The sequence below is a fragment of the Microcebus murinus genome, chromosome 12 (assembly GCF_040939455.1).
Source record: "Microcebus murinus isolate Inina chromosome 12, M.murinus_Inina_mat1.0, whole genome shotgun sequence".
NCBI lineage: Eukaryota > Metazoa > Chordata > Mammalia > Primates > Cheirogaleidae > Microcebus > Microcebus murinus.
The window spans coordinates 29897427-29923850 of record NC_134115.1 but is presented as its reverse complement, the minus strand read 5'-3'; the positions used below and the strand labels follow the sequence as shown (position 1 = coordinate 29923850).

Here is a 26424-nt window from a genome sequence, read left to right as displayed (position 1 = left end):
AATAAAGGGATTTGCATAGAATTCTGGGGTGCTTGAGTCCTAACTTTTAAAGACGAGAAAGCCCGTGATTAGCCCCAGCGCAGGCAGAGGGTCCGGTGCAGTGCTGTCTCTACTCTCCCACATGGCTATCCCAGCAGCACCGCCCAGTCTTGCTCTAAATTAAGGCAGCCCAACCCTGACGTAGGTAGATACAGTTGAACCACGCACGCCAGCAGGAGTGGACGTGGGTGCGGTAATGGACGACGGACGGCAGTTTACAGTGGGGGTGTGGGTGTGTGTGGGGTACAGACCCCGCTCTGCTCACTGCTCACGCTTGTTCGTCTCCATGGCAACAGTCAAATAAGCAGAGCAGCAGTGGGCCGGGAGTGGTTAAAAGTGTTGGCTCTGGGACCAATGAGCTGGGATTTGAATCCAGCTGTCGCCTCTTTCAGCTGTATGGCTTTGAGCAAGCTACTTAGCCTTTCCAAAGCCCCAGCGGGGCTAACAATTGCACTGATGTCATAGGGCTGTGGTGAGCGTTAATGAGCAACAACTTAATAAATGACAGCTATTATGATGATTATTTCCTCCATGCAGCTAATAAGTCAGATACACACTCCAACCCACACAGCCCTGTGTCTCCACTCCAAACCACCCCCGCGTCTCACCTGGACCACTGCTCTGCTTTCTCAGTTGAATTTGACTTCTACACTCGCCCTCTACAATACTCCTCATGTATTGGTCAGAAGGCTCTTTTGAAAATGTAAAATAAATTATGCTAGGCCTCCACAAGGGCCTCCCGAACTTTTTGTCATGGGTCCTACATGATATGGCCCTAGGCAATGTCTCTGACCTTACCTCTCATCACCCTCCCACATTGGCCTTCTGTCAAAACCTAGAACATTCCAACTTATTCCTTCCTCAGGGCTCTTGTACCTGGTTCCCCAGAGAGTGCCTTGGTTCTCTAAATGTCTGGTTCTTTCTCATGTCTTGGGTTTCAGCTCACATGTGATATCCTTGGAGGTCTTTCCTGCCATTCTATTCAACTGATGTCCTCCACTCTCTCACACACACTCTCTTTTATAATCATACGATTATCATATATTTAGATGATTATGAAAGCAATGTGTACCCATTTGTTTCAATCTTAAATAATTGAAAAGTGCAGAAAAGTATAAAAGAAAAAAATAGCAACCAGCCAGTATACCACTGCACTGAGAAAAATCAGAGACTTTAGCATATTTCCAATTTAGACTTCTCCCCCATACATTAAACATTTTATCACATTGTACAGACAAAGATTTATCTTGTTTTTGTGTCACTTAATGTTGTTCAATTATGACCATTTCCCCAATGTGACTAAATATTCTTTTTTTTTTTTTTTTTTTTTGAGACAGAGTCTCACTTTGTTGCCCAGGCTAGAGTGAGTGCCGTGGTATCAACCTGGCTCACAGCAACCTCAAACTCCTGGGCTCAAGTAATCCTTCTGCCTCAGCCTCCCAAGTAGCTGGGACTACAGGCATGTGCCACCATGCCCGGCTCATTTTTTCTGTATATATTAGTTGGCCAATTAATTTGTTTCTATTTATAGTAGAGACGGGGTCTCGCTCTTGCTCAGGTTGGTTTCGAACTCCTGAGCTCAAACCATCCGCCCGCCTCGGCCTCCCAGAGAGCTAGGATTACAGGCGTGAGCCACCGCGCCCGGCACTAAATATTCTTAATAAACATCATTTCAATGGCTGCATGATATTCCATATCATGAATGTGCTGTAATTTACACTGGTCTCCAAAAATAAGCATTTAGGTCATTTTCCTTGTTTTCAATGAAAAAGCTGTGATGAACACTTTATCTGTCTTGCCCCCTTGCAAGTGCAGCATACTTTTGAAGATTCCCTTTGAATTCTCCATCATTCAGTTTCTTCATCTGTGAATTAATTGAAAATAAGCCAATCTTTCTTTAATTCTGTGATTGAAGGAATAATTAGCCAGAGTTTGTAAAAAATGCTTTGAAGTAGCTGGAGGAAAGGGGCTGTGTAAATCGTGGTAGTATCCCTGCCAGCCACCACCCTTGTCTCTTATGTTCCAACACAGGGACACTGCCACCCTGTCCCACACACCTGCAACACTGGCAACAATTTTGCACATTGGTTCCAAAGGTGACGCTTCACTCCTGTGTTCAAACATCACCACCACAGGTATTCAGCGTCCTGCCCCCCTCCCCCATGCACTTTCCACAGAGCACACAGCTGGAAGGAAACTTCGAGAAAATTCAGTCTAACCTCTCTTTTTTGCAGGCCAGGTAACTAGCTCCCAGGAAGGTTAAATGAGTTTGCCTAAAGTTTTTTTTTTTTTTTTTTTTTTTTTAAGAAGATGCATCTGCCAAGGATCATCATATTTCTTATCTGCAAGAACAGTAAGTGATATGTTTTGTTAAGCTGGCATGCTTTTAAAGAAATGAATGTAAGAGGATAATAATGTTTTCTCCTGGGAGGGAAGATCTGCCTGCATGGTCAGTAATACGGAGTCTAAACCTGATAAACAGGCTCGCATGTTTCATACACAATAAATTACGGGTCTTGCATTAGCCAGAGAAAAGGCTGAGCATTATGATAGGGTATCCCAAGGCCTTCGTGGGAATCATTTGTTAAGGCAGCATTCTTTTGGAAGCTTCTTTAGTCCAGGTCCAGGGCATGTGCCAGGCATTTGGTATCATCTTGTCTTTCCCCAGATGTGGACAGAAGTTGTGTTCTTCAGTCGCAGGCATCACAGCATAGAGAACAGGGCATTTAATCTTCAGCAGCGATTTTCTTTCCAGAGCCCCTTCAGATGGCTTTTCTTGATTGCAAACTGTTTTGGAAACTCCAAATTCTTTCCACGGATTCAGCAACAAGTCCTCAACTTATTTTTAAACTCCTATACTTGAGCAGCTCTAGGGGTTAACTTGTGGAATGTAGTCATTTTTAGATCAAATTGTACAGCAAACACTCTCTTGCTCTTACCATCTTGGGACCATCTTCTATATCCTTTGCTGAGAACAGCTTAACCAGGGGACCTTGAAATCATCAGAGCCACACTGCGAGAAACAGCACTTCGGCTTCTCCTAACTTTAGCCTATTCTTTATCCATTGCAAGGAAACAAAGAGAAAAACCTGCCCCGGTTACTTATTCCCAAGATGACATCCATGTGCTCTCCCAAGGACTTCAACAGCTTGGAGCCGAGCTCAGGGAGCAAGTGAGCTACAGCAAGAAGCATGCTGGCCACCTGATTAAGCAACTGGACACTTTGAACACCTTTTTCTTTTTTCCATTTTGGAGACAGGGTCTTGCTCTTGTCACCCGGGCTAGAGTTCAGTGGCATCATCATTGCTCACTGCAGCCTCAAACTCCTGGGTTCATGGGATCCTCCTGCCTCAGCCTCCCAAGAAACTGGGACTACAGGCACACACCACCACGCCTGGGTAATTTTTTCTATTCTTGGTAGAGACAGGGATCTTGCTCTTACTCAGGCTGGTCTCAAACTCCTGACTTCAAGTAATCCTCCCGCCTTGGCCTCCCAGAGTGCTGGAATTACAGGCATGAGCCACTGCACCTGGCCTGAACACCACTTTAGCTGAGTTTTTAAAACAAATCAGCCAGCAGGAAAGGACAGAGGGCTTTGAGAGGAGAGCTGAGCGGTTGGACCGGAGGAATGAAGGCCTCCATGGTTGGTTGCCAAGCTCCTGCATCAACTGGTTGCAGGAATGATGTACAGGGAGAAATCTGATGAGATGTTGAACTTGCTGGAGCAGAAGTTGGAGGATGCTGTGTTCTTCAAAACAGGTGGGCTTTCTGTGACAAAGGTGATGGATGACATCATGGTGAGTAGATCATTATGGATCATTTGAGTTGGTCATTATTTTAATGGATTGGAAAATAGGCCACAAGGGGTAGGATTCATGAAGTTGGGGATTTTCTCCTATGAAAAAGCCTGGTTAAGAAAAGTGGAGGTGCAAATTAACCCTTCATGATGCAAACACTTATGCATCTTCCATCCTGGAAATGATACCCTAAACCCTGTTTGGAATAAAAAAATTTTGTGTCACTCGCTCCCACACCTTCCAAGGAGCACGTGGAGGACCAACCAGACATGTCATATGAATCCTAGCCTTCTGTACTATGAGAGTATTTTACTTACGGGCCCTTGAAAACTCCCAAAGAGGGCCAAAGGACTCAATGTAGATGTTCAAGGTCAAACGATGACCTTGATGCTTCTTTTCTTGTGTATATCTTGGAAATTGGAACTGAAGTGAATTGAATGCCTTATACCCAGTGTATTATGTTCAGTGAAAATTCAGAAAATAAAATTTTATCTCTGACAGGGCTGTAAATATGCAAAAATTGAATATGTATGAAAGGCAAGGGCTTGAAAATGATGTGGGGAAGTGAAAAAAAAGTAGATTTGACTTTGAAATGGAATTGGTGTCAATTTTGGTTTTCTCTCTGTTATTTTAATATAGAGGCTTGACAAAGTAATAATATCAAATATGTATTTTTTCAAAGTAAATGAGAAAAAAAATTCCTGATTGTATGGCCTGGGTTATCTTTACTGTCTTTTGAATCTCAGTAATTTAAGCTGCTTTTATACCAGGGGAGACAGGTTTGTACAGAGGCCTGTGATTAGTGTAGCCCTTACCAAGTAAGATAATGGGTAGAAATGTCACTTAAAAACTGCAAAATGCTCTACAAATGTAAGGTGAACAAGTCAATTTCTTTACCTGTAATATAAGGGTTGGGGTCAAATGTCAAATGCAATGATCCCTAAGAACTGCTTTGCAAACTGCAGACTATCATACAAATTAAGATGATCTTCTTCCCAGGATTGTGTGAAACAGCGGGGTGACTTTTGAAATGCAACTTTAATCACTCTGCAGGATTTTAATGTTATTTGGGGAATCGATCAATCTCTCTGGGATTCTCTCTCCATCTTTCAATACATCCCCTTCTCTGTCTCTCTGTCTTTAATTTGTGTATCTCCCTCTGTCTCTCAGACTCTCCCAGTCTCTGTGTCTCCCTGATTACTATCCCCCCATCCCTCCCCCTCACAGCTTCTCAGAAAACAGCGAAATGCTCTTGTTGAGGGAGCACTCCACTCCCCCATTCCATGTAGTTACCAGGAGTTTGACAATTTCCTACTCTGAGCTGGGACTGGATTGTGTGCAGGGCCATTTCAACTCTCAGGTTGACAAGCACAGTGCCTAGGATCTATGAATACCTTAGGATTCCCCAAAAATGTTTGAGACCCCAAAAGTGATTAGCTCCAAAAATATGAAAAGTAAAACCTCAAAATCAAAATGAATGAATTTTTAATTAAATGTTGACCAAATGCAAAATTCTGTCAATTAGCCAATGGCAACTCTACTGTGTTTAACCTGCAGGGAAAAATTTTTCCCTACTTTGCAAGCAGTTATAAAATTATATACAAAGCATATGTAATAGATGAGGAAGTAGGTACCTCTTAATATGTTTTAAATAACATGTGGTCAGGTGCTTCCAGCTTAAGGAGGTATTAAAAATGCCTTAGGTCTGGCCACTGGGGGTAGAGAATAAAATACCAGATAAATTGGTTTTTCTAATTTATTCATTTTCTTTCTTTCTTTCTTTTTTTTTTTTTTGAGACAGAGTCTCGCTTTGTTGCCCAGGCTAGAGTGAGTGCCGTGGCGTCAGCCTAGCTCACAGCAACCTCAAACTCCTGGGCTCAAGCGATCCTCCTGCCTCAGCCGCCCAAGTAGCTGGGACTACAGGCATGCGCCACCATGCCCGGCTAATTTTTTTCTATATATATTAGTTGGCCAATTAATTTCTTTCTATTTATAGTAGAGAGGGGGTCTCGCTCTTGTTCAGGCTAGTTCCAAACTCCTGACCTTGAGCAATCCGCCCGCCTCGGCCTCCCAGAGAGCTAGGATTACAGGCGTGAGCCACCGCGCCTGGCTTATTCATTTTCTTATAGCTTGAAATACAAATTTTGGTTTAATAGCAAACTCCTAGTAACATGAAGTTCTGATACAATACCATTGAAACAGCCTTCTACATAAAACGCCATTTTTCTAAATAAACACTCTCCAACCCAACAATTTCGGCAATTTCAAAGTAATTTATTTTTCTTTGTTTGTGTTTTAAAATTTTCCCTCTCTAACCCTTTTTTTTTTCTTCCAAAGACAGAGCCAAAAAATTGATGAGCTATTTGCTGAAGTGGGAATGCAGCAAAACCAACTGCACAAATGAGATGCTCTCATTCAAAAACTACGGAAGAAGATTGCTGCTTTTCACTCTCTATAGCAATCCGTTGTCAACACACTGATTCCATCGGCGTGAACTTCAAATGCCTACTAATATCAGTAACATCTTATGACTATCTGGTGTCTTTTACTCAGGCATTCAACAGAAAATTGCAAATCTATTATAGACATATTATTTCAAGGTACTTATGCAAGGCAAACAGCTGAGGAGGGAAAAGAACTGATTTTAATTTATCATTCATATTTCACTGCCAGGAAAATCTATTTGAAATGTAGTAATAAGAATAGCTAACATGATTTCATCCCTACTATGTGCAGGCACTGTTCTAAGCCCCTATGGCAGATACTACTGTTAGTCTCGTTCGGCAGGTGATAAAACCGAGTCACAGAGAGGGTGCATAACCTGCACCAGCAAACACCACGAGCAAATGGCACAGTGCACTTCAGATCTAGCTGCTCTGAAGCTAGACCCAGTGTCTGCACCCACTGCGACTTCTAAGAAAAACAGTAAACAGTCTCTCTTTGGTCAATAATCAAATTCACCAGAACTTTATTATAATGTGGTCTTACGATATTTACAAGGGCTAAAGAATGTTTCCCTAAATAAACTTAAGATTTTTTAAAAGGTTCGAAACAGCATAGTTGAGACTTCTCCCTCCCCAACCCCCACCGGGTTAACCGGCCAGCTGCGGTTGCAAGAACACCTTCAGTGCTTCTTTCTAAATTTGCACCATTTCCCAGGGCAGGCAGCCTTCTGGGACTCTTATGTGTGCCCTGGAAAACGTTTTACCCTCTGTTTTTTTTTTTTTTTTTTTGCTCTGATTTCTGAAGGTAGAGTTTGTTTTTTATTTATTTATTTATTTATTTATTTATTTATTTATTTATTTATTTATTTTTGAGACAGAGTCTCACTTGTTGCCCAGGCTAGAGTGCCGTGGCGTCAGCCTAGCTCACAGCCACCTCAAACTCCTGGGCTCAAGCTATCTTTCTGCCCCAGCCTCCTGAGTAGCTGGGACTACAGGGACAGACCACCACACCTGGCTAATTGTTTCTATTTTTAGTAGAGACAGGGTCTAGCTCTGGCTCAGGCTGGTCTTGAACTTGTGACCTCAACTGATTGTCCTGCCTTGGCCTCTGAGAGTGCTAGGATTCCAGGTGTGAGACACTGTGCCCAGCCTGCATGTTCCTTTAACAGAAAGAGGGAGCACATTTTTTCCAGGCTTTGCAAATAGTTTCCTAAAACAAATCTGCCAGCTGACAAAAACACATACACATACCAGAAAATTTCCAATTTCTGCTGTTGCTAAAGCAGACTTTTTTTCCTCTTTTGGTTTGGGGCAGGCTCTTTAATAATCCTCTACCCATTTAAAGAAACAGCCAATGAATAAATCAATATTATTCATTAAAATGCTTATTTTATTATTCCTGATGTTTTTTAACATTGCTAGATGCCTTGGTTTGGGCTGGAGAAGAAAGTACCAGAATAGGGAGAAACAGCAGGTCTACTAAGCAGCAAATTGTCCAGGTGCCCCTAGCGATCTCTATAAACATATACCTGCCTCAGGCACGTGGTGAGAGAGAATGCTTGTCTGGGTTTTGGAGGCAGAACAGGCAAAGGTCTCAAGGAGGCTGCATGACAAAGTTGCATCGTGTGTCACTTCGTAGATCAGCGTGGTTGTGTCTGGTTCTGGTGTCTCCTAGGAGACTGGGGTTTGCCTCCGAAGACAGGCAGTCACTCCCCTAACCCTCGTCTCTTTCAGCACCGAGCATAGTGCCTGACGCACAGTAGGGGCTCACAAATACTGCTTAGGGGCGTCACCTAATGCATCACCATCATTCACAGGGGCAACACGTGTTGCTAGGCGTGTGAGCTTTGCAAAGGAAACATGTTCTGCTCCATTTGTCCCTGAATGGCCCTGGGTGATAGAGGAGCCGAGGGGAAGTGTCCCCACTCCCCGCACTCACAAGGGTTAACAGTCTTCTTATGGACTTTGCTTCTTCCTCAGCTAGACAAGAGTCTGCACAGTTTTGGCTGCTGGCCTGAGATATGCATTCTTGTGCTGGGGTTTGGTTCAGTTTGGTTTCCACTAAAGTCTGGGAGAAGACATTAGAAGTGAAATAAAAGAAGCGGCGTGTCCTTCTCTGCACCTAACCAAGCATGTTGGTGGGATCACACCCCATATTGACAATAATTCTGTGCTCAGTGCCGCGCACGCTGGTTCCTGTAAAAGTCAGTTACCCTGAAGGAGCAGACAGCCCTGAGGCCTGTTGCCTGGGGTCCCATCTGACTTTGCAGGTGGCATCTTCAGAGCTGTGTGTCTGAAGCCACCCATACCATGGCCCCACTGCCTCTGCGCTGAGCCTGCCTTGGGCTTATGTTTAGCAACAGCGAGTGTTACTTCTGCTGCTTTCTCCACTTTCTTTTCCAAACTGCCAAACGCGTGACATCCCCCAAACAAGCACACGAATCACTTGGAGGTACTGACATGTCTAGGGAATCTCTGGTTAGGTAAATGCTAAATTTCTGGGTAAATCCTGATTCTCACAGGGTTCTTACGGCTGCAGGGAAAGTTCCACACCACAGTCGAAAACACCAGGTACAGTGTACAAATGCAGGGTTTGCACGAGAGCTGTTCAGGGAAGACCGTTGCCACGACATCCTTAACCTGGAAGCATCGCCACCATCCTGTTCCTATGAGTAAACACACCTTGGACATAAAGAGGAAAGCTTTCTACCCCTCAGTCCTCACTCCTCACCCCTCTACTCTTCTATTCCACTTTCTTAGTCCTATTACAGAAATACTGCTCTGCCTACTGAGTAGATCTTATGAACTAACAGAGTTGGCCTCATCTGCACGGAATATAGCTTGTCAAGTGGAGCCCAGCCTCAATTCCAGGAGCAGGGAAACAAAGCAGGGAAGGAAGACTATAACGTGATTATCAATGTGCTAGGGGGCAGTTCCAATGGCAGCTTTGTGGCATTTGAAAGAACTGCAGATAATCTTCTAGTCTCGGTGATCAGGGACACAGGCCCCCCCTCCCCCGCAAAGGCATCAGAGAAACAGCTGGGGCTCTTTTCCAGCCATGACTGGGCTGAAAGTGGTCACCAGCGCTCTGTCCTGACCTGCACAGGGCCAGGGCTCCACTCTCAAAACGAGACTACAGAAAGACTGGTTTATCCATGATTAATACAGTCCCGGATGACGGAACCACATCACAACCCTATCTCTAGAGAAGGCCTTCTCTGGTCACCTATGTGGAGTTTAATACCTGTTGGAGAAAGACCATATGGGGCAAGTCAGGGCAGCCACCCAGGCCCCAGCAGGACTGTGCAGAGGAGATACCTGTCTAGTAGCTGGAGGAATTAGGGCCGTGCCTGGCGCCCCCTGGTGGTGATATGGTGCCATCAACCCTCTTGCAGAACAGACGTCAGCAAACCAGGCTAATCATCACCCAGCCTTGTCCCCTTCCACACCCCAAGCCCAAAGAGCATTTCCCAGGTGAGCTCCAAAACACTGGTTTGCATCTTGATGGGAGAAAATAGTACGAGCCTCTGACATCCTCAAGCAGTTTACAATCAGGATGTGGACCCATACCACAGGCATAAGTAACAACAAATATTGTAGAACATTTCCCATGTCACAAAGCATTTTCACGAGTAAAGTCTCTACCAATCCTCCCCCAAAGCCCCTGAGGCACGTGACACAGCATTATCCCACTTTGCAGATGAAGAAACTGAGGCTCAACCTCCTGGCTCTGACCCCGTGTGTGTTCCCTGGCACCACGGCTGCCTCCCGCAGGCTGAACGGTCCCCTGCAATACCTCCCCCGTCACTCCTCCCCAGCAAGCTGCGCTTCAGTCTAAAGAAAACGCCACTGGTTTCAAAATAACGGGAGGAGAGGGGATGGGGGAGTACAAGTGTTATCGCGTTGCTTATCGGCAAAGTGAGGACAAACCACCGATTGGACGTTTGTTCTTTGCAAAAGGGGAAGCAGACGTGGATGGAGTCCTTCACCTGCAGGTGAAAGAAAACCTGCCTGAGGTGAACAAATGATCTCCGCCCCTTCACCTGTCACCTGTCTCATGGATGCCATAAAGGAACCAAGGTGGCACGTGCATTGGCAGAATCCAGCCCCGCAGTCACGAAGTAAAAAGTGCTGGGACCGGGAAATAGATGTGGAGGTCAAAGACGCAAGAAGGGCACGAGAGAACACACTTCCAAGTTTTAGATGAGCCGAGCTTGAGGAGCACAGGGAAACTTCTGGAAAGGGGGCATAAGGGGAGGCCAAGTTCCCACCCTGACAATAATGGGAGTGGGAGGAAGAACAAAGAAGTGGGTGGGTCAGAGAGGGAGAAAGAACAGATTACAATAATTGAAGAATAACTTCCACATCCCTATGCTGGGGGGCAAGTTCATCCAAACCTGAGCCAAAGAGAATGAGCCAGAATTCTAGGTTTCTCATTTCTGCCCCCTCCCCCCAAATTCAGACAGACAACATAGAGCATACTTGAGCATGTCACCTTTGAGAACATTAATGGGCGCGCTGAGAGAATAGAAATGTAAATCTATTACTACGATGAAGAAAGCGGTCTGCTCCTCTCTGTGGGATGAGGGAATTGCAGAAAAGCTGCTGAACTTGTCTTTGATGGGAGAAAAGCTGGGCCATGTCACCCCTAGCAAGTAAGTGGAATGACACAAAAGGAACCATTAGCTTAGGCTTAAAAGCTGTAACTCTCAGGAAAGACGAGAAAGGGGCTTTGAGAGTTTCTTATTGCTAAGTGTGTAATCATTAGCCTGGGCATGGAAACCCCTTAGAAATCATTGCAGTAAGTCATTGAGTTCCTTTAATGTTATTCTCATGAATCCATAATATTTTTATTTCCACAAACAGTTGCGTAGATCTCAGTTTACATTTTGAAGGTGGTCGAATAAATAATATGAAGAAAAGGAAGCAGGACTGACCAGTTTAGAGAAGTTTTGCAATCTTTCTGGTGTTTAGGCCAGTGGGTGGAGGAAATTTAGTTTTTAATTATAAAAGATACATGGCATCTAACTAATTAGCTGTGGCTTTAAAAAATTACCTTAATACACTGTCAAAACTCAGTGCTTTGAACTACCATAGTTCTGTTTTACTTTGTGCAGTGGGGTTCAGTGGCACCCCCTGCCCACACCCACTTTTTCCCTTCAGAAAACCCCAATGCAGAATCTAACATTTTGCTTTAGGGCAGGCTGCTTTCTGCTGAGAAGGGCCCCGGGCAGCCATTCTGAGGCCTGAAACCACAGGACACCCATGAACAGAGAGCTGTTAAAATGCCTTCACTGTAGAGAAGGCCACACCATGGGAAGAGTAGATGAATGCGGACTTTTTGGGGCATCTGAAAAGTACACAGGAAAGGCAGAACTAATGATAAAAAAAGCTAAAAAGTAGAGAGGATTCTTCCCTTAAATAGCCAAAGAAATAAGAGGGAACAATTCCCTGAAGGCTATCACATCAGAAGAGAACAAGCCTCTTTAAAAGACTCATTTTAAAATGAAAATTAAAAAAAAAAACTAACAAAAGTACAGAAATCAAAGAAAGCAAGCCCTGTCTCTCTGCACCATGGGATGCGTTTCTTGGTCCCCCTCCCCAGTACATCTTCCCCAAAGGGCCAGATGTCTAACGTCATAATTTACTAATAAAAGAAGGCAGAAGCCGAGATGTTAAATAAAATCCTTTGCAAAAAATGATAACAGGAATCTCTTGGTACACTTGCATACTTTTCAGCTGTTCTTGTTTTTTTGCTTTAAGGGGAAAAACCCAACATGTGTGTTTTATTTTAATAAATCATGACTCCACCTGTTCTATAATGGAAAAGGTAAAGTGTGTCTGAATCTAGAAAGTGAGCAAATTGTGCCCTCTAGTGGCTGAATGTTGTACTGGAACGATAGCTTGGCAAAACCTTCCAACTGTTGCTAAGCAACCTTAAGTCATTGGTTTCCTCTTGACTTTTTTTCATTCTAGGAAACGAGGATTGCAGAGTTTTGGAGCAAGGCATCAGGAATGTGGGGATCGTGCTCCTGATTTATTACTGGGACCAAGTTAATACTAGCATCAGGAATTGAATCTGCCTTTGTCTCCATTCCTTGGCTAGTTCCAGGGGCCAGATTTTGCCTGGGCTGCTGCTGCTCTTCCTAAGTAAATGGTTTGTTTATAAGAGGTTTCATTCCAAAGGCAACTGCTTTGGAATGAAACCCACGGACTGGGATTCCAGATTGTCTTATATTTAGGGCAGAGTTCTTTAAACATTCCTTTAAAGGGTCAAAAGCAGAAATTTATCCAATAAATAGGCTTACACACGTGTGAAGTGCTATATGTATAAGATATTTCATTGTGATGTCATTTGTAATAGCAAAATATCAGAACTGTCTTAAATGCCCATCAGTATAATATTAAATAAATCATGATATGTCCATATAATGAGATTGAATGCAGCTGTAAAAAAAAACAAGAGGCAGGTCTATGTGATCATGTGGAAGTGCTCTCCACAATATACTTCAGTGAAGAGATCAAGGAGCAAAGCAATGTGAAGATTAGGCTACATCTGTATTATGATAGGAAAAATGCACGGTTGTATTGGCTTATATATACATGGCCCATCTCAGGAAGGACACATAAGAAACGGAAAAATGGCTGTCTCCAACTGTCAAATATAGGACCAAAGTGTAAAAGGTACATGATTGTAATCTGTTTTGTTCACTAGTATTTCTCCAGTGTCTAGTACAGGGCCTGGCATATTATTGGCACTCAATAATAACTTGTAGAATAAATGAAAGAATAAAATACACACACACGCACACACACATGCTGTTTCCAAAGAGGAAAACTGGATGATTGGATGGCTGGACGTGAGACCTGGTAGAGAGAATTTTTACTCTAAGCACTTTTGCACCTTTAAAATTTTGAACCATTAGGGCGACTTCTGGGGCCCCCCTCTCTTGGGGCCCCAGAACCTCCTCAAAAATTTTTTTTTGAACCATTAGAATAGGCTACTGATTCGAAAACAAATTCAAACAACTACAGAGACAGAAGCTATTCTTTTGATAGAGACTTAAGTAAGATGTTATTTTGATGGTGATTGAAAGAGACAAGGGCCTGTCATAAACTGTAACACCAATCACTAATTAGCAGCGACGGGGGAGTATATACAGCATATGCCAAAACAGCCGTGGTCTTCACTACGGCAAGGTTTCCTGCTGGGCTGTAGAGTCCTGATAGACCACTATTTGCTGTCTGCCAAATCCATCTCACCTGTACCCGGGACCTCCTGAATGGGAGGGTGTGGGGTGGGGGCTGGGGCACAACCACCCTCCCCCCAGCACTGAGAGGATCCACGCTGGACATAGAGCTAACTGGGCTTAAACTGGGGATCCGTTTCCTTGGACGAAATTAAATCTCTTTCAAGGATAATCCCCATGCCCTGACTCCTCCCTAGCCTCTACATTCAGAGTCATTTCTGGTTTATTCCTTTCCTTAGAATTCCATTCACTAGATCATAACTCCCTGTGCCATTCCTTTCCCCCTGCAGGGTGTAGGTCCGGGGTCTTCCCTAAGGCTCCAGTGTGGCCTGGGAGCACCTCCCCGTTGGGCCAGATCAGACTACTGGTCTGGGAACACCCAGCTCAGTGGGAGGAGGCCTGGAAACAGCTAATTATCCATCAAAGAACTCATGTTCCAGCCGATATGCTTGTTCTCGGCAAGCACAGTCCTCCACAGCAAGTCTGATAATTGGATAAACAAGACCTCAGGGGCTGGAACGAGAGATGAAAATGTACTTTCTGTGGCTTTCTTTAATGTAATCACCAGTTAAAGGGACGGCAAGGCGCTTAACAAGCTCATTACAAACTCAGCGCCTGTGATCTCTGCACAGGCCCTGGCGGCTGCAGGACAGGATGGCCTTGAAGGCCCCGCTGGGCCTTGGCCTCGGCCCCTGCTGATTTCATCCTGCCCCCACCAGAGCGCAGCTGGTGTCTCTATTCCCAGCTGTTGGGCCCCATGGAGAGTAAGGCAGGAATTGGTTCAAACGAGTTCCTAGGTGAACTAGTATTTTCTTAATCTAGGCACAAAGGAATGCCAAACTCAGATTTGGGTAATCTTTTTTGATCAAGCTAATTTTTCTAGCTGTTCTGCTCTACTTAAAGAATTGCTGTCCTTCTGCTTATGATTCCTGAGAGCCTCTTGCCGGGCTCTGGCGCATGGGGCAGCAGTCTAGCTCTGGGTCTCTATCTTGCGGAGCTTGGACCCGGTACTGCAGAGGGCCCAAGCCCCTGGTTAGGGAGACCCCAGTCATTGCTGGGATGAACACTTCTGGCTCTGGAAGTTGTTCTCTTCCGTCAGAGCAAGTGTTTGTTTTACGAATGTCCAACCCTCGCTGACTCATGGGGGCACTTCCAGAGTCCTGTGCAGTTCTGGGGCAACTGATCTAGATCTTTTCCTTAAAGCAACTTGAATACGGCCCAGGCAGCAGGGGGCAGCACGGACATAGAATGCAACTTGAACGGGGCCCCTTGTAGTGCCATGCGGTGACCCTGACTGAGGACACCTGGAGGGGCAGAACAAAGACAGGAGGCACCTGAACAGGTGGGAGGGCGGTGGGGCTGGGGGCTGGAAGGCAATGTCAGCCTCTACCAGGCCAATTTTTCTTGCTTCTTTCAGAGAAGAAAAGGTAACTTGAGTTCTACTCATATGGTATTAAACTGAATCACCAATATAAGAATTACGTATTATGTGACTCTTGTCATCCATTGTACTCAGGGCCACACAGCACCTTCCATTAGGACCAGGTAATAGTTCCCTCCACCCAAGGGAAGGCTGCAGTGTATGTTAAAGGTACACTAATTTGAAATTCTTCAGTGTAGGCATTGATTGGTTGGTCTAACAGACATATTCTCCACAAGTTCCAGGTAGATCAACTTTTTATAAGTCAAGCTATATTTCAAACCCATGAGGCAAGTGAATCTTCTATAAAAGAAAGAATTGTCTGAATTTATCTGCTCTGTAAACCTTTAATTTTCATCTATTTGACTTCCTTAAAGGGATACAGATACGATCAGGATTATTGGCATGGAAATAGCAATGTCAATAGTGCAAGTTACCCCACAAATCAAACTCTAGAATGATGTCCAGAATTCTTTAAGTCAAAGGAAAACTTTTCTAAAAGAAACAGGAACTGCTGTCCCTACCTGTCCCACACTCTTGGGAGAGATAAGACTTTAGGCATCACCTGTTAGTGATCCATAGAAAATGAATTTACAGATCTTTGTTTGAAAGGAGACTTTTGTTTGAGGGGATGGAGGGAGGGGATAGAAAAGCCATGATGTCACACGTTTTTTGAGCTATGGGGAGATGACAAAACAAACAAAAACAACAAAAAACAAAACCAGGGGAAGACTGATTGACAGGAAAGAGAAGATGAGGCAAACTTAGTCAACTTAACCAATTTTACTTGGGGTCAGACCTGACTTGATTCTTTCCATTTCTATTTTGTGAATAGGAGTGGAGGTGTAGGAAAGGACTGGGTTGCCGCCAGGGCTAACCTAACCCAAACCGTTATAAAGCACGTGAGGATTGGAGAAGAAACACTAAAAATTTAACAACAGCATGAGAAATTTAGACGAGATGCTTCTTAAGTTCCCTAAAGTTTTCATGCAATGAGATTCTGCACCATGTTTGTTCTCTCTCTCTTTCCTTCAACAGACTATAAAATATGGCAGCCTGGAGCCAGGAGAAGGTGCTACAACCAAACTGGAGGGAGGTATCCTCTACCATTTCCAGGAGTAGAGACCTGGTTTCTAACGGGGTGGCCTTGGCATTTCTACGGTGTCCAGTCCAGCTAAAGAATATTCAGTCTGTACTTGTGGGTCTGTTTCTCATGATGCCAAGTTGGGTCCACAGTGATCGGTTCAGACTTGTCCTCCTCTGCCCTCCCACGTTTCTGAATCATTCAGTGCACTAATGCGTTCCAAGTCCTGCTGTGATGTAATTAAGGGATAATGTTTGCAGCAAGGAGTGGAGAGAGTTGTAAATGCCTGCCATGGGTGATTAAATGCTGAGAGGAAGTTGAATAACTGCAGGATTCATCTGGTGCAAGTTTAGTTCCAATGCCACAAATATATATATATTTTCCAATTATAAGATAAGGTTTCTAAAGAGATACAAACACAGCATCCATAAGCAAACATTTGCATGCCTTCATCGTCCTCTAGAGAGAGGAATTCGAATTCCTGCATCATAGGAATGCTACTCTGGGAGATCAGACTTGCAGGCTGAGTTTGTATTTAAGGAATGAGGATTGCAAATGAAGAGTTGCTTCCGGAGGGGTTAAATGGGGGAAATGTGTGCGCACCTCACCAACACTGAAAGGAAGAGCAGCATCGGTTTCTAACTGTGCGAATGGTAGTTTGTGTTTCTCACTGCAAGGTGTGGCCTCAATGAATCACTACTTATCCTTTCCTGGGCTCAATGTTGTACACCTGGAAATGTGAGGGGCGGGGCTTGGATCAGGTGAGCTCTGGAGTTCTTCGCATTTCAGTCCCACACACGTCATGCTGGATAGTGTGCGTGAGGAACTGGGGAGATGGGAACTCCTAATACAGCTGGCAGGATTGCAAACCCATAGATAGATGTTTGGAAAAAAGTGGCAATATGACTAAGACTGAAAATGTATTAATACATTGCTTGTGACCCAGAAATTTCACTTTTGGGCATATTCCTCAAGGAAACTTTCACATATGTGTTCCGAGAGACAAAGACAAAAATACTTTGTCTTTGTGAATAGGAGTGGAGGTGTAGGAAAGGACTGGGTTGCCGCCAGGGCTAACCTAACCCAAACCGTTATAAAGCACGTGAGGACTGGAGAAGAAACACTAAAAATTTAACAACAGCATGAGAAATTTAGACGAGATGCTTCTTAAGTTCCCTAAAGTTTTCATGCAATGAGATTCTGCACCATGTTTGTTCTCTCTCTCTTTCCTTCAACAGACTATAAAATATGGCAGCCTGGAGCCAGGAGAAGCTGCTACAACCAAACTGGAGGGAGGTATCCTCTATCATTTCCAGGAGTAGAGACACAGTGTTTGTAAGAGCCAAAAATTAGAAAAGAAACCCATAAATGTCTATCAATAAGAAAATGGATAAATAAAATATGGCCTCTTCACACAAAGGAATACCATACCATAGTCATAAGGAATAACATAGCTCTACAGAAACCAATATTGATATTTCTAAAATACAAGCTGTTAATTAGTTCCCATTGGTTATATTTGTGAAAATTTGAGTAACTCAAAAGAAGAATGACTATAACTGAGTGTAACACATTGAATCAATAAAATTCATGAGTCCATAGTCAAACCCAAACCAAAAAGAAAAAAGAAAAAAATCAAACTGTTGAGAAAAGCAAAGTGCAGTATAACACATACAGTGAAGTCATTTATGTAAATTTTAAATGAATATAAAAATAATACCATCCAGTGTTCACAGATACATGTGTGTATAAAACCAGAGAAAACGGAAGAATACATATAAGTTCATGATAACGACAATGTTTAGGATGCAAGGTAGAAGTCGAGTCTGTGACCAGAAGCTGGGGATAAAGAAGACTTCAACTTAATTACTATGACTTTATTTCTTTTATATAAAAAATATAAAAAATAACAGTGCCATTTCCGGATGTGAGGAAAAGATACGTGCTACGTACAGCATTCTTTTCTGCATTAAAAGAAATCTTCTCAAAACACAAAATAAAAGTGCATGAGCAGCAATGCCTTAGGCAGTTGTATGTTGACAAGCACTCTCTCCCAGACCCTATGGGACAAGTCAGGTGGTACCACGTGCAACTCAGAAACTGAGGCAGGCCAGGCGTGGTGGCTCAGGCCTTAGCACTCTGGGAGGCCAAGGCGGGAGGATTGCTCAAGGTCAGGAGTTTGAGACCAGCCTGAGCAAGAACAAGACCCCATCTCTACTAAAAATAGAAAGAAATTAGCTGGACAACTAAAAAAAAATTATATATATATAAATAAATAATTAGCCGGGCATGGTGGCACATGCCTGTAGTCCCAGCTACTCGGGAGACTGAGGCAGGAGGATTGTTTGAGCCTAGGAGTCTGAGGTTGCTGTGAGCTAGGCTGATGCCACGGCCCTCTAGCCCAGGCAACAGAGTGAGACTCTGTCTCAAAAAAAAAAAAAAAAAAGAAACCAAGGCAGCCCAACCTGTTAGGTCTTTAGTGTCTAGCTATGTGCTCTCCAATATGGTGGTCACTAGCCACATGCAGCTCGTTGAATTTAAATTAAAATTAATTAAAATTAAAGATAATTAAAATTTCAGTTCCTTTATTGCACTAGCCCCATTCCAAATGCTGAATAGTCACCTGTGACTAGTGGCTGTTGTGCTGACGGCCCACTTAGAGAACTTTTCTGTCATTGCTGTAAATTCTACTGGACAGCGCTGGTCTTGAGGTGACAACCTATCTTTTCAACTACTAGAATATTTCAGTCCCATTACTCTTTCTCTAATATATCCTTCTGCACAGAGAAAAGCCAAGGTAATGACTTGGAGGATTTTTTAATTTCTGGAAAGAATATGTCCACTATAATCCTAAATTACAATTATGTCTTAAGTAACACTTTCCTGTTCAAGAGAATTAGATAAACCATTTTTTGAAAGAGATTTAGCAATCATCTATAGTTTTATAAACAGCACATCTCATCTTCCCCAAAACTTAGGAAGTAGGAAGATAGATTGAAGGATTGATGAAAGTATTACACAAATAAAACTTAGAATATGAGTTCAAAAGTTTTCCAAGAGCCTGTGTTTCTCACCTGTACACAGTGTGAGGGACATACACTTCTCGTATTGGAAATTCCAAAATCTCTTTGTGTGGACGTGTCCGGTTTTCCGGAAAGGGTCTCACAGGCAACATCTCCGGAGTCAGACAACAATTGATTGTCTCTGGAGCTGAGGAAATCTCCAGCTTGAGTGAGACTAAAGAGAGGAAATAGGACTGTTTTAGTAAAGAAAGTGTCATGTCATGAGGGAGTCAAGAATGATTGTTGTACGGCATTGCTTTTATGAAAATAGGATAAATTGTGATAGTGTAAATGTTTTGGAGCTAATATCCTTTAGGTGGAGAAAAAGTATGTTGTGATAACTTTTGAGATTTAGTTTTTATAAAATAAATGACACGAGAAATTGTAAAATAAGTAGAAATGGATTAGAGGATTTTTAAAGTTCTCTCCAGAACTATCATACTATAATAGTGCATAGGTTAGTAACTTCCCTGCATTGTTGGCAGTAAAAGTTAGTAATTTTTGAACTGGGTTCCCTTGTACCCAAGAGGGCTGCAGAAGTACTTTAGGGGCTTTTGAGCTGAGGATAGGGAAGGTACTTTTACTTTCTACCAAAGTATCTCACATTTACTCTTTTTTTTTCCCAATACTAAAGGTTCCATATAATATTTTATTTGACGAAAGGGGCTCCTCTCCTCAAACAATTATCTGATTATCTGAGAAATCAGATCTAAAGCTTAAGGTATATATTTACAGGATTGATTCTTTAAGGAAAATAGAAAACATTAATAGGTTTGCCAAACATGTACACCAATTCAGATTCTTGACTCCTGATGCAAAAATCCCATGTTTCACTTGGTAAATATGATTTTATAAATTCTAGCATTAGACAAATAATGCATCTAATCACAAATGGTATTGGTACAGCAAAGGAGGACAAAGACGAGCCATTCACACCTGGAATTGACTTGACTCGTCTCTGCAAGGAAGATGATCTCTTGTAGTCGGCTAAAAACTTGAACAAGTCTTCATCACTGAGGCGATCTCCTTCCTGCCAAGAGAAAGGTCAGGGTTAGTGTAGACACACCATTGACTCCGGGGTTAGGGACCAGTGATTTCTGGGAAGATTGTTACCTTTAAGCTTTATTCTCACAAGTCTTTCATAGAAATTAGCGTTATAGGCAACTCTGAAATCATTTACTAATAGCTCAACTTCTTGTGAACTATTCCTTCCCAATCACTCCCTGTGACTCAGCCTCTCACCTGTCCTTCTGGGAACAGGAGTTCTAGTGCATTCTAAGGAAGCCTATTGGGACATTAGAAATCTAGGCCAAAATCTTCTCCCCCCTCAACTCCCCCCCCCCCCCCCCCGTGATGCTAGTTTTACTTCCTGGAACAATACAGAATAAGTTTACTTTCTTCTCCAAAGATTTGAAGGTGGAGAAAACATCTTTCCTATCTCATTTTCTTCATACTTGTCTTGAACAAGAAGCTTAAGCATAAATGACACCCTCCATGTGCCCGCCATGGGACACGAACTCTGGCAAGGGCCACACATGCATGATCTCCAATCCTTACAGCAACCCGGTAAGGTAGGTAGGTACATATGTCTTATTCCCCATGAGAAAATTCAGACTTAGTTAAGACAAGTATCTTGGCCCCCAAGGTAATACAATCAGGAAGGGGTGTTTCCCAAATAGAAACCTTTTCAGACCCTTTCGATTTCTATTATGTGGCATGGTGCACAGGCCCCGTCAGCATCCCTTCTGTGTTTGAGTTTAACATAAACCCTTTAAATGCCTCATTAAAACTATTTAAACTATGGAAACCTTTCCAAAAGAGTCAAACCACGTCTGATGTTTTTTTTAATTGTGGTAAAATGCATATCATTAAATTTACTATCTTAACCATTTTTTAAGTGTACAGTTTAATAGCATTAAGTACATTCACAAAGTTGTGCAACCAATCTCCAGAACTCTTTCGACTTGCAAAAATAATCTGAAACTTCATACTCTTTAAACAATGACTCCCCATCCCCTCTGACCCTAGACCTGGACAACCATCATTCTACTTTCTGTCTCTATGCATTTGATGACTGTAGGAAGTTTTTTATGTTTAAAATAGTCTTGATGTTTGCTGAGCTAACAGAGAGCACCACCTGGCATGGTCACACTCTAGGACAAGTAGGCAGCCCTGGAAAATTGCACGTGGAACAGAGGTGAGAACAGCAGGACAACAGCCAGGCCAGGAAACCCTGACCCACAGCCTAATAAATGAATTGACTAAGATAATGCAAACAGGGTAGTTTGTATCCCCCTCTCAATTTAGACAGCTAATACTCATTGAGCATTTACGTATTCTAGGCACTCTGAGAACAGCTCTACAGCCCTCATGTCACTGACCCTCCCACAGCCACATGAAGTCAGCACCATCATCCCTGTTTTGCAGATAATGAAATTGAGGCTTGGTGAATGCTGTGGTTTGAATGTCCTCTCCAAAACTCATGTTGAGGCTTGGTCCCCAAAGTGGAAGTGTTAAGAGGTGTATCCTTTAAGAGGTGATTGGATTGTCAAGGTTCCGCTCTCATGAATGGATTAATACATCCACAGATTAATGGAATAGTGAGTTAACAGATTAATTGGTTGTCATGGGAGGGGGACTGGTGGCTTTATAAGAAGAGAAAGGGAGACCTGAGCTAGCACACTCAGCCCCCTTGCCATGTGATACCCTGTGCTACCTCGGGACTCCACAAATAATCCCCACCAGCAAGAAGACCTTCACCAGATGCAGCTCCTGGATCTTGGACTTCTCAGCCTCCAGAACTATAAGAAATAAATTCCTTTTCTTCATAAATTACTCATTTTCAGGTGTTTTGTTACAAGCAACAAAAAATAGACTAAGACAGTGACTTTAACTACCTATACTCTTCCTGTGGGCTCCAAGGCCCATGACAAGATGGGGACAAATCCAGGCACACCATCCTGTGAAGAGATACCTGCTTGAAAAAGGTGTTAATGGTCATGGTGGTGGTTCTGAAGTTGGATCCAACCCCATTTTCCTCCAAGGAGAGGGCTCTTTCAGAAAGTCTTCTAGACTGGGCCAAAGTCCTCCGTTCACCCACTGAGCTTCTCCCTTTAAAGAAATCAATTGTCATTTTAAAGTATGCCTTTCTGTTTGAATACACAGCAGTTATTAACTTTACCATATATAAGATATGTTTAAAGTCACTGAACAAGGACATTGAACAGGGCCATCCCCACGCGGAAAATAGGGTAGACCAGATGCCACTTAGCAAGAGTTCAGAGCTGCAGCCAGAACAGGATCTTCTGATAAGCTTTATTTAGTCAGCACAATGTTTGCTTTTGTTTTATTTTTATATTTGCATTCCACTGGGAGAGGCATGTACTCAAATGCCCCTGAAGGCATTTGGGCTTGTGGCCCAAACATGCTAGGGTCAGCCTGCGTACATTCTGAATCTCAGCTTTCCTCTGCTCTCATTGTGTGGACCAGGCTGCAAAACTGAGTTTCTGCCTTGATGGACCTGTCTAATGCGAATTAGGACTCCAGAACACACCCAAACTTGGGCTGGCACCCTGGTACTCTGCTTAGTTGTTTCTTATCCCCTTTTGGGATTTGGGTGGAGATCTTATTGCTTTTCTACTCCAAAACTCAGGGGTTCTGTTGGAAATAATCAAATTGCTTAGAACTCTAATAGTTCCAATTCTTGCCCTTTTAACCTTAATTTGTACCATGCTGCTGAATTGGGATTTCTTTCTACTGCTACCCACCTAAATATGCCATATCATCTCAGTATAATATGCAGCATCTTCTAGTTGCTTCTTAAGAATCAGTATCTGTAGTCAGGTTAATTTATCCTTGATCTAGAGATTACTGAGGTCTCAGCAGGCCTACCCCTGAATTACCTAGCTTAGTGTACCCTCTAAGCTCTCTATATACCTGTTTCAATTAAGACTATCTGGGTCTGCATGGAAGTGGGCACTAAAAACAATTGTGAGGCCAGGATGCAGCACGGTGAGGTTTGTTATTGAGAATTCAGAGATAACCCAGGAGCTCTGACTGGTGATTATGCAACGATAACTCCAGAGTAGCAGCAGCAATAACAAAATACCCTTTCTTCCAATTTCCTGCTAAAGGCAGCATTTCAGAAGTAGCAGAGCTAAGGAATGCATAAGAAATGTGAAGAGAGACCTAAATATTTGCTTGATACAAAGGTATTTGAGCAAACAGAAACCCCACCATAGGAGGTGGGTGGGGGTGGGTCTACTTGAAAACTTTGCAACCCTCTATGAAAATTTCCATACTCAAACAGTTTAAGAATTAATGATTCAGATCAATGGTGAGGTGATGAAAAAGAAATATGCTAAATAAATTAAAACAGTAACGATATATTCTTTTGGCACTCACTTTTTCATTTCACTGGGCAAAGTAAACTTTAAGGGATTGGATATTGTGCTGAAAAATCTGACTTTTGCTTTTTGGAAGCCTTGGACACAGAGGCTTTTCCTATGTTTAAGACACAACCACAGTGTTTCTGTTTAGCACACTAAAGATGGTTACTACATTTTCTTCTTTATTTAAATTTCCCTTTTCAGAGGTGGTGGCTACCAAAAATTAACTTTTTAAAGTGTCAAACTATCTAGAAAACCTTATGATAAGAGTATATTTAATCTCCATAAATGCTCATGATAATTTTTTTTGAAGATTACTGTCCAAGCAAGCATGTGTAATCCAGTCATAATAGTCTTTCATTCTATTTCTCTCCTTCCTCCTTCCCATCACTCCCCAAAGCTACTGCAGCCCCAGAGCTGGTACTCTGGGAGCCTTCCCCTGGCCCCTGCAGATGAAAATCTTACCAACCGTGGGCTCCACATCCATTACCTCCCTGTCGAGGGTGGAGACATTGAAGAAGGTTGCTAAGCTTATGGGCGCCCAGGCAAAGGGCATCCGGTATTTCCCCAAACGTTGGCAGAAGGATTCAGCTTGAAGTTTCAGTTTTTCAATCTTTTCTTTACTCTAGAGGAAAATGGGAAGAAACCAGCTGTAACAAGCATCAACACTGAGTCCCCTGCCTCTGACATGGATGTGACAGCTATCCCCCAAATTCAAACCTTACTGATTAAAGAAAGAGTGCACAGGCAGAAAAATGACTTCTGGGGCCAGAAGTCTAGCTGGAAATAGATTAAATAGATTACGAAGTGAGAAGTTTAACGAAAGTCTACATTCAATGAAAATACTACATCTTCAGCTAAAAAGAAATGTCCAAGGCTTGTTATACCAGTTAATCTATGAATGATTCTTTTGGTAGCTGGCTATGTGACTTAGATTTGCACCAAAGAATCTAGGAATAAAAAGTGTAGAGCTATGATGACACCACTGCACTCTAGCCAGGGCTATAGACCAGAGACTCTGTCTCAAAAAAAACCCAAAAAAACAACAACAACCCACAAAATTTAGTATGTTATCTACCAAGCTCCCAAGTGAATCTGTTTTTCAAAAGTTGCCTTGGAAAACTCCAAAAAATTCTAATAAGTTTCCTAACAACTTCTTATGAGATTTAAAACACTTCCAAGGTATTCTTCTAAGTTTGGAATAGAAGATAGATTTTTAGAAAAAGTCTTGAGTTCAACAAATCTTACTTGCAATTTATGAGTGTGTAGTAGAATACTGATTAGGTAAGTCTTATTCCAGAAAGGCCATGTTTTAAAAACCATACTGGGAACCTTTGCAAACTGCTGCTAAGAAAAGATGTCCTTTTCATAGGCTCAACATCTATGCTGTGCTAATGAATTTATGATGTATGGTAGTGATGACCAATTCCTAATTATCCACACCAGAAAGGGCAACGATCCATGCTGTTGAGGAAGGCCAGGAGATCTCTGGCACTGCCTAGTTTTGCAATCAGCTGGATCAGAGCCTCAGAACCAAGACAATAGGATGTGGCTTTGCCCTCACTAACTTATATAGTCATATGTTGGTGTATATCATCATTAGTGAGTTCAATAATTTATTTCTTTAAAAAGCTATCATCACTGACCAATTTCTTTTTCTTCTTTCATTTAAATTCAATGTATCAGTATCTCATATAGGGACATATTATGGACTAAATCCCATTAACTATTTTGTGAAACATTTCCAAAAATACCTGCTCCTTCTAAGATGTCACCATTTAGCAATATTCAAATTATCATACCTTTCCACCGTCACTTTCTTTGATAACCATGTAGGGTTCTGCACAGTCTCCAATCTCTCCCTGCTGAAGGACTTTTTCAATCTACCAACAAAAACAACATAAAGAACACGAATTACATCCATGTAAAGGAATCTATGCAACAATCAAAATTATGTTTTATGACAATACTTGAAGACATGGGAAGATATCTGTCATATATGTTTTTTGATTTAAAAAAGTTAGTATGAAGGGTACCACATGGTTTTATAAAAAAAATCATAGAGGCATATTAAAAGGATGATAGCAGATACACAGCAAATGTTAATAGTAGTTATCTTTGCACGGCGGGATTATGTGTGATTTTTATTTTCTTCCTATTGCTTAGTGTATTTTTTATTTTTAAACAATAAACATGTATTATGTCTACAATAAAAAATGCAATAAAAGTTATTTTATAAAACAAAACCCCTGAGACATGTGTAGGCAGTGGAAAGCTCATTTTCTTTATTATTGCTTACAATGTAAAAAAGAGATATGGTCTCTGTAAAAGTCAGGTTGGGGACCAAAACCTTCCACAAAATGAATAAATGAACAGAATAAATTATCTGTAATTGTCTCCACGGTATTTCCTATTAGGCTAATTTTCTGGATTTAGCAGACTTGGAAAGAAAGTGAAAAGCACAGGGATGTGGGGTGTCTCTGTTTGCCGCCTGGCTGGTGACAGGAGTGGATGCTACTCTTGTCCAGCGTCTTCTTCCATCTTGCTCCAGGCGGAGAGCTGGCTGGCTACTTGCCATCAAGTTGGGTACCATGTTTAGGAGAAAGGCAAAGAGAAATTGGAAATTTCCTAAGTCCCTGCTAAAAGACAATTTCACTTAGATGTTGAAGAGAAAAGCAAGTAGATTTAGTCCCATTAGCCAACGTCATTAGTTCAAATGACCCTTGAAGAAGAAATCTGGGTCAACATATTCCAACAGACACATACTCTTAATAGGTGCTATCAGTGAGGCACAAAGTATTTAACCAGAGTACCCTCCGGAGGGGTGTTTCATGGGATTTCAAAGGAAGGGGCATGGGGCTGCTCAGTGGATACCTGTTTCAGGGAGGGGTCCAAACGGGAAGTCCCATTTCTCACAAAAGAAGTTAAAAACCCCTCCCC

General features: G+C 42.5%; 1 protein-coding gene across 5 annotated transcripts in view; it reads right to left on the bottom strand.

Moving 5' to 3' along the window:
* The window catches only part of DOCK8 (dedicator of cytokinesis 8), a 205680-nt gene that overhangs the window by 85487 nt on the left and 93769 nt on the right, over positions 1 to 26424 (bottom strand). For all 5 annotated transcript variants that reach the window (XM_020289294.2, XM_020289291.2, XM_020289296.2 and 2 more), the window contains 5 exons: positions 25287 to 25367; positions 23950 to 24109; positions 22071 to 22207; positions 20033 to 20126; positions 19109 to 19271 (listed from right to left, as the gene is read on the bottom strand). In XM_020289294.2, coding sequence (XP_020144883.1) covers positions 19109 to 19271; positions 20033 to 20126; positions 22071 to 22207; positions 23950 to 24109; positions 25287 to 25367 — 635 coding nt within the window. The remainder of the gene's footprint in view (positions 1 to 19108; positions 19272 to 20032; positions 20127 to 22070; positions 22208 to 23949; positions 24110 to 25286; positions 25368 to 26424) is intronic.